Raw genomic sequence first — 12,159 nt, 5'->3', positions numbered from 1 at the left:
GAGTAAGATCTTTACATAGTAGGATAATTCTATGAGATTATGTTCTCAGCAGCTCATAAATGCCAGTGGTGATTACTTTGGTTATCCTGTTAACTCAGGATATAGGAAGGCAAAGTGGGGTCCTCAGAAGAGCATAGGCATTGGGATCGGAGGGAGCTGAATTCAAATCCCATATCTGCTCCTTTACTAGCTCTGCAACCTTATACATGCCACAGAATCCAGAGGGTCACCTGCCACTTAAATTTCCAAAACAAGGTTTTCCCTGGTAGTGGAGTGGCTAAGATTCCACACTTCCAGGGCTGGGGGCCTCTGTTCAACTTCTGGTCAGGGAACTAGATCCCACATGACTCAACTAAAGATCTCACATGCCACAGCTAAGAGCTGGTGCAGCTAAATAAATAAACTTTTTTAAATCTAAAAAACTTTTTCCAGAACATTTTGGGAATTTGACGTAAGACTGGCAAGTCCTTCCCCTACCTGCCATATAAGGATATTAATAATTTTTAAGGAAATCTAACATTCATTATCACCATTGTGTGATACATGAAAGGATATTTTAATACTCCCCCTTCCAAAAAACCTTAGGAAGAATATAATCTGAGAATAATGAACTCAGAACCGCGTCCTTGTTTTTCTTATTTCATGCATCTCCAGCATTTGGAAATGGGCACTTCTGATAAGTCTCATTTTTCTTAGTTGTAAAGTGGAGTGAGACGTCAGACGCCTGCCCCTGTGATCTAGCTGATGTACTTGGTGCAAAGCAGGAGCCGAGGGGCTGTTGGCACCTGGCCTCCTTTATTTATTTGGCTGTGCCGGGTATTGGTTGTAGTATAGGCTCTTCACTGCAGCACGTGGGATCTAGTTCCCTGACCAGGGATCGAACCAGGGTTCCCTGCCTTGCGAGCTCGGAGTCTTAACCGCTGGACCATCAAGGAAGCCCTCTTGGCCTTCTTCTTGAGCTGGTTTCCCCTCACCCCATCTCTGCTCCATTTCCTTCTCTCCTCTTTGACCCTCCTGAGGACCCAGACAGGGACCAGAAAGAGCCACTGCACCAGATCTCAAAGAACTTTATTGAGAGCGGAGGAAGGTGATATTGGAGACACAGGTACAGGTTGTAGACTAGGTGGGAATGTCCAAGAGGGAAGAATACTCATTCCATCCAGGATCATGTAGGGACTCTGTGAAAAGGGGCTTGTTTTCCATCTGGGTCTTTGAATGAAGCTCTCTCCAGCCAGGCAGGGAGTGGGCCCCAGCTGGAGGGCAAGGTCTGAGGGAGAGATTTTACTATCTCTAGAGACAAAAGGTCTTTTGTGTGTTTTGATAACTGGGTGGGGTGGGGAGAGGAGAAAAGGTTTCTGGGAATGAGAATGAGATTCCGTGGGAGAAATAAAGAAAGGAGAGACAGACAGAGAGAGCCACAGGAAGGAAAAGAAAAGTCTTAAAAGAGAGAATTCTTTCAGGCGAGCTTTGCTTTTAGCTGGTCAGTTCTGAGCATTCAGAGAGGTGTCTAGAACAGCCTGAAGGAGATGTCAGAGCCTGGGCTTCAAGCTGGGTGCCTTCCCAGACAAGCCGTGCAGCTTCAGTAAGTCACGCCCTTTCGCTAAGCCTCATTAAACCTGTGGAAAGGGTGCCTGGACCCTGCGGTGGCTTCAGCAACGTACACTGGGGGTGGGGTGTCCACAAGCCAACTACAGGTATTTTGTAAAAGCCTGGAACTGAAATGGTCCCAAATCAGAGAGGGAGACCACTGGTCTGCAAAGACGGCCCAGAAGCTGGTTGGCTATTATTGAACAAATGAAGGTAGTTTATTGGATACACAAAGACTTGCGGGTTGGAGGCCTGAGAGTCCAAAAGCTGCTGCCACTGCTTCTTCCAGCCCTGGCTCTCTGAGAACTGAGTCAGCTGAGGAGGCAGGCCTCTTTCCCGGAGGCCGGAGGAGAAAAAGATGTAACAGGTAAGAAGGAAAGCAAGGAGGCTGTTTTCTTCTGGCACATGCTGGACGTTTAGGAAATGGAAGCAGGAAGGAAGATTCAGGCTGATGGAGTGAGCCCAACTCACGTCCTTAAAAGAGTATCCCTTGACCCCGTCTTGGGGAAGGGTCTCTCGGAGCATCAGGCCCAGCTGGAGGCCTGCCAGAGCCCAGGGAAAATTCAGAACCACAGGAGTTTGTTGGACTTGTGTCTCGAGAAGCACATATTGCTGCTGCAGCTGCCTTGGTAGATGGGGGGGCAGGCGGAACACGGCCTCCCCGTCTTGTACGGTGCCTCGCCGATCCAGTTACCCCTGGAAGAGAAGAGGTCCCAGGGAGGCGGGGTGGGGGGACAGTTACATGAACTACTTTCACACAGGTTTTCAAATATCAGCAGGGCCACTGACTGGCCCTGTAACCAGGTCACAACTGCAAGCCTCAGTTTCTTCATCTCTAAAACCAAGAGAAGACATTCCTCCCACACAGGAATGAGCGTATCCAAGCACCTGGCTTGGCAGATAAGCAGTTCCCCAGGAAGTGCAATTTTTTTTAATCCTTCCACACAACCACCCCACCCCAGCCACCACCCACCACCGCCTCCCCCACCACAAACACAGAAATCCCTCCCTCCCATCCCCAACAAGCAGATCTGAGTTCTGATCCTGGTTCTGCCAGCTGGTGACAGAATAAACCATCTCATTTCTTTCTTTTCTTTTTAAGATTTTTTTTTAATGTGGGCCATTTTTAAAGTCTTTATTGAATTTATTACATTATTGCTTCTGTTTTATGTTTTGGTATTTTGGCCCCAACCAGGGATCAAACCCGAACCCACTGCATTGGAAGATGAAGTCTTAACCACTGGACCACTTAACCACTTAACCTCTTACCCAGGGACCACCAGGGTAGTTTAGTCCCTAAACTACCTCATTTCTTGAGCCTTGATTTTATCCTCTGAATAAGTTAATGAAATGGTGTCCATAAAAATTATGCGAAAACACTTTGTAACTTACAAAGAGAGAAAGATAGCACTATCTTTCTTGGCATCCCATGAACTGTAGCCTGCCAGGCTCCTCTGTCCATAGGATTCTCCAGGCAAGAATACTGGAGTAGGTTGCCATTTCCTTCTCCAGGGGAACTTCCTGACCCAGGAATTGAACCCAGGTCTGCCACATTGCAGGTAGATTCTTTACCAACTGAGCTATGCGGGAAGGCCCTGTAACTTACAAGGTGATATGCAAATAAGAACTGGAATAATTAGATACTGGGTGTAATTCAACCATGGGGGACGTGCCTGTGAAGCCTCTTTGTGGCCTCTGCTGTACATTTATTTTTCATGGACAGTCTTATCCAAAAACCATCCTAGCTGCTATGGAGTTAATCTTCTCAATGGATTTGGGGAGGTGCGGGGATAGGAAGCCATTGCTTAAAGGTAATGGTTTCTCTTTGGGGTGATGAAAACATTTTGGAAATAGAGATGATGGTTGTACAACACTATGAATGCAATTAATGCCACGAAATAGTATACAGTACTTAAAAATGACTAAAATGGCAAATTTATGTTTTCTATATATATATTTTACCAAGATTGAAAAAAATGAATAATGTAAAACACTAATAACCCATTAAGTTGTACATTTCAAATGCATAAATTGTATGGTATGTGAATTATATCTCAATTAAGCAATTTTTTAAAAAAAGAACAAATCAGGAATTCCCTGGACATCCAGTGGTTAAGATTTGGTGCTTTCACTTCCAGGGGCCGTGTTTGATTCCTGGTCAGGGAACTAAAATCCCACAAGCCTCGAGGCACGGCCAAACAAACAAAACAAACCTTCATCCCTTCATTCTCCTGCTCAAGAACTTTTAGTGGTTTCCCATTGCCTGTGCAGGGGTTTGCAAACTTTTTATGTAAAGGGCCAGATAGTAAATATTTTAGGCTTTGGGGGCCAAATGTCTTTATTGCATGAAAGCAGCCCTAGGGGATATGTGAACAAATGTCGTGGCCATGTTTCAATAAAAGTTTATTTATAAAAATAGGCAGCAGGTTGGATTTTGGCTGTAGGCTGTAGTTTGCTGGACTCTGGCTTATGAGTCACAACTACAGCTTGGATCAGGCCTTCCAGACTGCTCGGGCTTCCCTAAGAGCTCAGCTGGTAAAGATTCCGCCTGCAATGCAAGGGACCTGGGTTCGATCCCTGGGTTGGGAAGATCCTCTGGAGAAGGGAAAGGCTACCCACTCCAGTATTCTGGCCTGGAGAATTCCATGGACTGTATAGTCCATGGGGTCGCAAAGAGTTGGACACGAATGAGCGAATTTCACTTTCCAGACTGCTCTAGTGGCACATGGATCCAGCGTACACACCGGTTCTTCCCACAGCTCTCTTCTCCATCCCACCCACAGAGTTCTCTTTTCTCCCTCTTCATCCACCTCAAGGCCTAAAATCAGTCCCCCGGATCTTGTTCGGGGCAGCCTAATAATCTCACCACTAGCTTGTAGTGTTAGTGATCTCTCAAGTTCTAGTGACTTATTTTCTCACACATCAAACACTCTTTGTAGGCAGAAATGGAATCTTTCTCCTCCAAAAGTGATGGCTGAATGACAATAAGTAAAGTCAGCCAAAGTGCTTAGAAAAGTGCATTTCTGGTTTCATATGGGTTCATTCATTCATTCATTCAACAAAGACTTTTAGTGGGCATCAGGATTTGTGTCAGATGCTGTGAGTCCACAGTTTTCAAAAGGTGCTCCTGGAAGTTTAGGGGCAGGGAATGTGGGTGGTGGAGACACCAGGAGATGATGGAATAAAAGTCATTCTTTTTTTTGTTTAATTCAACCACTTGAGGGAAAGTTCTGCTTTCACTCAAAACAAACAAACAAACAAAAAACCATGCGTTTGAAATCACTGCAGTAAAAGGATGTCAAAATGAATTAGGTCTATTTCCTGCTCTCAAGGACTTCTCTTGACCTCTCTCCCACCTAGCTGATTGGAGAGTCTGGAAGAAACAGCTGAGCATACTCACTGCATCCTTCCTTTCTTTCCTATGGGATCTGCCTGCCTGCAGGGAGCATGTGTCCTTGGTTGCTCTGTTTCTTGTGGGAAGCTTAAAGGGGCCAGCACTATACTTAGAAGAGGCCTCTGGTTGTCCAGTGTTGCTTGTTAATGGAGGTGAAGGTCTAAGTCAACAGCAAGCTCTTTGCAAGCCCACTTGGCTGGCAGATCTAAAACACATTCTCCACTACTGGCTTCATCAGGGAGACTGCCTATCCACTAACCACCTGCCTTGGTCCTCTGTCTATCTCCCAGTTGACTGTGGAGCTTGAGTAAAGAAAGAGGATTCTCGATCAACTCTCTAAAAGTACCAAACTGTATGGTGTTTGGGTTTTTTAGAAAAGAGGAAGGCAAGGTGTCCTGTGTGTCTTCCTTCTCTGAGAATCCTGCCCATTCCACCTCGTGATCCACCCTCCTGCCCCAGAGTCCCCTCGACCTCAAAGCTGCACTCACTTAATGGCATAGTTGCAGACCAGGTACACAGCCTGGTGCCAGGTGCTGCCCCAGACACGGATGCTGCCACAGGTGTGGATGGCACAGCCCAGCCGATTGGAAGATGCCCACACCATCTGAGAGGGGAGGACAAAGGCAAGGGAGGCTGTGAGAAGGACTTGGGCCTGGAAGGTTCCTGCACTTGCTCAGTTCAGGGTGGATGCATTAGCTGAGGTTTTCCTGGGGGAGGCATCTGTCTCAAAAGTGAGAGGATGGAGACATATGGTACTATTAATATAATGTTTCCCAAACTTTACTTTTTACTACAATCAACAGTAGGGAAAACAGTTTTGTATTGTTACCCAGTGGACCAACACACACACACACACACACACACACACCCCTACCCCTTTGCAAAAAAGTTTTATGAACTAATATTTAATCTTGTCATATAGAATGATATATGCTAGTGTTTTCTATAGTGTTCAATTAGATTTCTTTCTTTTTTTTCCCCCTGGTGAACAATGCTTGAAAATCATTGTTGTGTTGGAGATTAGAACACAAACTAAGTTAAACAGCCTTAGGTCAGTTTCTCAATATCAAAAGCTGTGTGACTTTGACCAAGTCACTTAACCACTCTGAGCCTAGTTTCTCCTTTGGTTAAATGGAGATAATAATATCTCGTGGATGTCAGGAAGGACATTTAGTTTAAGCCTAACATTTCCTAGGGGGTCTCTATCTTCAGTTTTTGACATTTACTGCAAATAAGTCACAGAGAAATTGGCAGGTCTCCAAAATAAGACATTTGTCCTACCATTGATCCTGTTTCTTATAACATTATACTGCATTGTATTTTTATGTACAATAAGTGGTAACATCTTGATATGAGCACTCAAAATATACTACGATTTTTGGGTAATCTTATTTGGCATTTCTTTTTTAAGATAGCACAGCCTTAGAAAATAGAAAAAATACTGGGAAATGTTTGGACCTATTGAAATCAAAGGCCCTCTTGAACTTGTCGGACCACACATCTCCATTTTGGGGTCAAACAACGTGGTCCACTGACCTAAGACACTCAAAATAAGATCCAGTTCAGCTCAGTTCAATGTATATAGAGGAACAGGCTCACCATGTAAAAGGAAGTCCGTACAGGCCTATGCTTTTTTTCTACTTGCTGTCCACCACATTCTATTTTTCCCACCAGCCCTTCATCCCTACAAAGGGGTACCTGGGTATAGTGGGAGCAGACGGGGCCACTGCAGCGCCAGGGGCAGTGCGGGGTACAGTCCTTCGGGGCTGGAAACAAGTAATGCCGCTTCTCCTCCGACCAAGACTTCACAAGATCCACCACCGAGCGGTACCTGGGAAGGCGGAGGCGATGGAAGAAACTCGGACTGTGTGCTCGGCGAGCTTGTTGAGTGACGGAGTGAAAGAAGGGCAGTGAAGTGACGGGGAGAAGGGAGGGCTCACTCACCGGCCAGAACGGACAGACAGGTTCTGGCCCACGTATCTCATCAGCTGTGAGGGCCCGTGGGCCCAAATGCACTGGGAGGCCCAGGCCTCAGCCGACCTAGCCAGCCGCTCATCCCAGACCTGAGAAAGCAGAAAGGTCATGAAATTCCCCGTGGGAGGAAAACCACAAACATCTCAGTAGTGTCTAGAAATGCAAATATACATGATATCATGACTCCTCCATCTCCTGGGAACCCTGCAATAAATCCACTTGATTAATGAGAAAACTGAGCCTTAGAGAAGGCCTGTGACTTCAAGGTCAATAGCAAGTCCACACGAGAGCTGAGATCCACACCTAGCCTTCTGACTCTTAGCCCTATGCCCTTTTTCCTTCACTGGACTTCAAGCTTGGGGTTCCTTGCTCTGAGGGGTGGGGGGTCCCAGGGATTGGCCTGGGAGCTCCCAGCAATCCCTAGAAGTGACTGAGCCCAGGATTATAGGAAGAGAATGGATTTTTTATTTATCAAAATTTGAAAATGTGTTTAACATTAAATTTTTTAGCTTCAAGGTGTGTTTGTTTTTAATAGTGAAAGCATGCACACGTTTAACATGTAAGCTGCTGAAAGGAGGAGAAGTGGAGAGTCTTTCATCTTCATCTTATACTAGTTCTTCCAGCCACCCTGACCCTGGAGGTAACCATCATCGTGAGCTTCTTGAGTCCGGTTGCAGAAACATTCCACACCCGTAAGCATATATATACATACATAAACATGTATGTATAATGTAGTGTTTATATAATATAAACATTATATATATGTTTATATGTAAATATACATACAATTATATATCATATAATGTATGTAATATATGTAATTATATAGCATATATTGTGTTAATATATACATAAATATGTATTATGTAAATATAATAATTATATATTATATATATACACATATAATCCTTCCTGGAGATGGAAATAGCAACCCACTCCAATATTCTTACCTGGAAAATCCCATGGACAGTAGAGCCTAGCGGGCTACAGTCCATGGGGTCGCAAGAGAGTCAGACATGACTTAGCAACGAAGGTGTTAGTCACTCAGTCGTGTCCTACTGTTTGTGACCCCATGGACTGTAGCCTGCCAGGCTCCTCTCTCCATGGAATTCTCCAGGCAAGAATACTGGAGTGGGTTGCCATTTCCTTCTCCAGGGGATCTTCCCAACCCAGGGATTGAACCCAGGTCTCCCAAATTGCAGACAGACTCTTTACCAACTGAGCCACCAGGGAACAACAACATATATATATATAAATGTGAATTTTTTTGACAGATGACAGAACGCCAGACACTCTATTTGGCACCTTGCTGTTTTTATTTAACCAGATAGCTTTATCTTAGCGATGATTCCACACCAGCACACAGAGAATACCCTCCTCTCCTCTGTAACGGCTTCTTAATTTTCCAATCTATGAATGCCCCCAAGTTTTATATCTCAAGAAAGGATCACTTAAAAAAAAATACTAGTTCCCTTCCACTCTGACTTCCTGAGATTCTGAGATATTATTTGTTCCTTCATTTCATCTGTTCATTTAGCAAATATTGAACAAGGACTCACAGTCTAGCAAGGAAATGAGACATTAAGCAATCATTACAGTTGGCTGGTGTGAGAATGTGAAACGGAACCTGGTCTTTCTTGGAGCCATAGAGAGAAAGGGCTCCTTGAGCAAGGGATGTTTAGCAAGATAGCTGTCCTGTGGGCTGAAGCCAGCTAGTGAAGCAATGGGGACGCCCAAAGAAGGGTCCAGACATCTCCCTGGGGTTGGGAGACTCATCCATTCTTAGAGAAAGCAGAGGAATGTTTTCTTCAAGCTGCAAAGGGGTCAGCTGCGGCAGCGGCGGCATGCAAACCTCTAACCCACACTCACTGACCCTCCCCGGGGCCCCTCCTGGTGGAACTATCTAGCTCTCTCTCTTCCACAATACATGCAACAGTCAAACACCTGTTGCGGGGAGGGCCTTGCACGCAGGGCTGGTGCTCAATAAATGTGTCATTGTTTGAAAACTGGAGGCCTTCTACGTGCCAGCCACTGTGTTAATCAATGGATGAGTCAGTTAATGAACAAATAAATGGCTCTCCCACCTTTAGCTTGCCTGCCATTTGGGCTCCCATCCCCACCCCTCCCAACACCTTATTGCACCTGATGTCGTATTCTACATAAATGTTGCGGTTGATCTTTGTTTTTTATCATGCCCACTGAAATGGAAGCTCTGTGAAGGATAAGACCATGTCCATCCTGTTCTCGGCAATGTCCACAGGGCTTAGCAGTGGTGTCTAACTCCAAGCAGGAGATGCTACATAAGTGAGTGAACACATTGCAAAAGTACAAGTGTTTGCAGGCAGTTAAGGGAGCAGGTATCTGTCTTACAGGGGTGGCTGACAATCCTTTTTCCTAAAGAAATCTGTAGGTGAGCTGGAGGCCTATCTCTACAGGCTAGTTTGGGACAATGGTCCTGGAGGAGGGGCTGCGATAATGAAAAAGGTTCCCTCCTCCCCTCCGGAGTCAGGCTGTAGGGGGCTGGGGTGAGACACCCCCTTCTCCACCCACCCCCCACTCTGCCTTTTTGAAGGAAGACACCCCAGCCTTTGCTGGTCAGCTGCTGTTTCTCCCCCAGCCTGTGCCCTCCACCCCCACCCCAGGAACCAATCCTCATCTCTCCCAATTCTACCTCCAGAGACTTGTGGACAGACTGGGAGTGTCATCAAACCCCTGGGGAAAAAAGACAATGGCAGGGAAATCTCCAGCCACCCACCCTCTGCGGGTCCCCAGCAGGAAGCCAGAGTTCTTGGAAAAGGCATTGTGTTAGTTAAGACAACAGCCTTAGCAGCTGGCAGATCTGGGGTGTAATCCCAAGTGGGTGACCTTCAGTAAATTAATTCTCTGCTTCTTGATTTCCGTATTTGGAAAATGCAGGTAAATCCTACCTTGAAGGAAGAGGGTTCTATGTAAGTGCCTGGCGCACAGAGGATGTGCCATAAATCGCAGTCCTCTGCTCCTGCCTGCAGAAAGGACCTATATAAAGCCTTAGTTTTCTCATCTGTAAAATGGGCAGACTTCACAGGGCCCAGATGCCCAGATACTGGCTAGAGGCTAGACTCATGAATGGTCCAGCCCTTTCAGGGCACACTGAGTCGACTGGCATTTGCCAGAGGGGGCACTGGCAGAGTGTGGGGACTCACCATATACTCCATGTTGGCAGCAGGTGGGTGCACGCTGGCCCGGATGTGGTTGTGATAATCCAACAAGGCACTCATGTCCCGGGCAGAGATGTGGCGCTTCCGCCGGTACCGGGGCACCCCCAGGCCACTTGGGGGCCTCATAGCTGTGCCCTTGGTCTGAGCCAGTGCCAGGGTGGCATTGGGCATCAAGGCGTTCATTGTCTGGCCTGCCCAGAAGAGCAGACCTGCCAGGCCCACAGTGCCGGGCAGCGGGGGCATAGCTGGCTGGAGGGGGTCACGTCTGGCCTCGTGCAGTCAGAGCTGGCTGCCTGGAGGGGGTGGTCATGAGGGCACCAAACCCTGAGTGCTCCCCAGCATTCCCACCCCAGAGGATGCTAACTACTGGGAGCTTGACGCAGACCTCCCAACACAGCTCTGGTGGCGGGGAGCAACAATCCATCCTTCCCACCTCATGGACTGAGTGGATGGGGCAGTGGGAAGAAATGCCCAGCCAGGGACTTCCCTGGGGATCCAGTGGCTAAAACTCTGAGGTCCCATGCAGGGGGCTCAGGTTCAATCCCTGGTCAGGGAACTAGATCCCACATGCTGCAACTAAGAGTTTGCATGCAGGCCACAACTAAAGACCCTGTGTGCCTCAACTAAGATCCGGTGCAGCCAAATAAGTAAATCAATATTTTTTTTAAAAAAGAAAGAAAAATTAAAGAAATGCCCAGAGAGTGGCTGAATCCAGACCAGGCCCGGAAGTGAGACGACACTTCAAAGCCGGAGTTCCATCCCACCAGCCCAGGAAGCAGACCTCAAACCTGCCCAGACTGGATACCCTCTGCACCAATCTCACTCCACATGGGCTCTGTCGGTGCCCTCAGAGGGGCAGCGCCCACCTCCCCTGAGGCTGCAATTTCAGGATGGAGTTTAGTTCAGTTCAGTCGCTCAGTCGTGTCCGACTCTTTGCGACCCCACGAACTGCAGCACGCCAGGCTTCCCTGTCCATCACCAACTCCCAGAGCTTGCCCAAACTCTTGCAAGACACAGAAAGAAGGAAGAGGCTGAAAGAGGCAGACAGAAAGAAAATCGAGAAACAGAGAAAAAGTACGTGAGGGAGACAAAAAGGTCACTGATAGAAAGAGATCCAGGAAAGAGCTATGAGGCAAAAAAGGTAGAAAGATACAGAGAAAGAGAGACAACATTGGGGCGGAAAGAGAAGGAACATGGGAGAGACAGAGAGAGAGAAAGAGGGGAAAAAAGAACAGAGAAGATGGAGAAAGAAATGCTGAGAAGAGAACCAGAGAGAGGGGTCCGGGAGGCAAGGCGGCAGGCTCCCCAGGGGCGCGTACCCAGGATGGGCAGCCCAGGCAGGCAGCAGGAGGCGGCCGAGGAGGCAGGGGACCTCTGCAGACGCCCAGCCCGCCTGCCGCACAGCGACTTAAGCGGTCCGCCAGGAGCTGAAGGCATCTGACGTCCCAGCCCCCCAGCCCCCTCCCCTTCCAGCTTGGCCAGGCTCGAAGCTCCGCCTGCCAGACCGTGGCCTTTTCTCTCCTGCCTCCGCTTTTCCACCTGAAGTGCAAGGGAGCCGGGGCTGAGCTGCCGGTCAGGATGGGGGTGCGGTCAAGGCAGGGATTCCCGGACGAAATACCACCTCTCCTCAGGAGACCTCAGACCCCGAGCCTTTTCTCTGCCTTCCAGACCCCACATATTACGGCCACCTTGCCTTCAGAAAGTGTTTTTCTGTTTTCTCCACAAAGCCCTCCAGCCCCAGAGTTGGCAGTTTTCATACGGCCCCATCTAATGAGCCTGGCTGAACTTGAATGCTGAGCTCGATGTATACAAGCTCAGCCAAACCCTCAGAAGCAGATACGATCGCTGCCCATTTTAGATGAAAAACCTCCAAAGAAGTGAAGGAACAGTTCAAAGTCAAGCTAGCCTGTCTGCTGTGGGGCCGGGATTCACATCCAAGTCTGACCCCAGGGAGGGTCCTGCTAGTAGGTAAAAAGGATGTCATTTCTGTAACCAAATCAAATATAG

General features: G+C 47.5%; 1 protein-coding gene across 1 annotated transcript; it reads right to left on the bottom strand.

The window, feature by feature from the left end:
* Positions 1-2,150: 2,150 nt before the first annotated feature.
* Positions 2,151-10,395, bottom strand: R3HDML (R3H domain containing like). The gene is made up of 5 exons (XM_043480370.1): positions 10,138-10,395; positions 6,926-7,044; positions 6,680-6,812; positions 5,470-5,585; positions 2,151-2,283 (listed from the first exon to the last, which is right to left on the bottom strand). Exons 1-5 carry the CDS (start codon positions 10,393-10,395, stop codon positions 2,151-2,153), a joined length of 759 nt encoding a protein of 252 aa, XP_043336305.1.
* Positions 10,396-12,159: the final 1,764 nt, after the last annotated feature.

The sequence above is a fragment of the Cervus canadensis genome, chromosome 10, assembly GCF_019320065.1.
Source record: "Cervus canadensis isolate Bull #8, Minnesota chromosome 10, ASM1932006v1, whole genome shotgun sequence".
NCBI lineage: Eukaryota > Metazoa > Chordata > Mammalia > Artiodactyla > Cervidae > Cervus > Cervus canadensis.
This window is presented reverse-complemented; position numbering and strand designations above follow the sequence as displayed.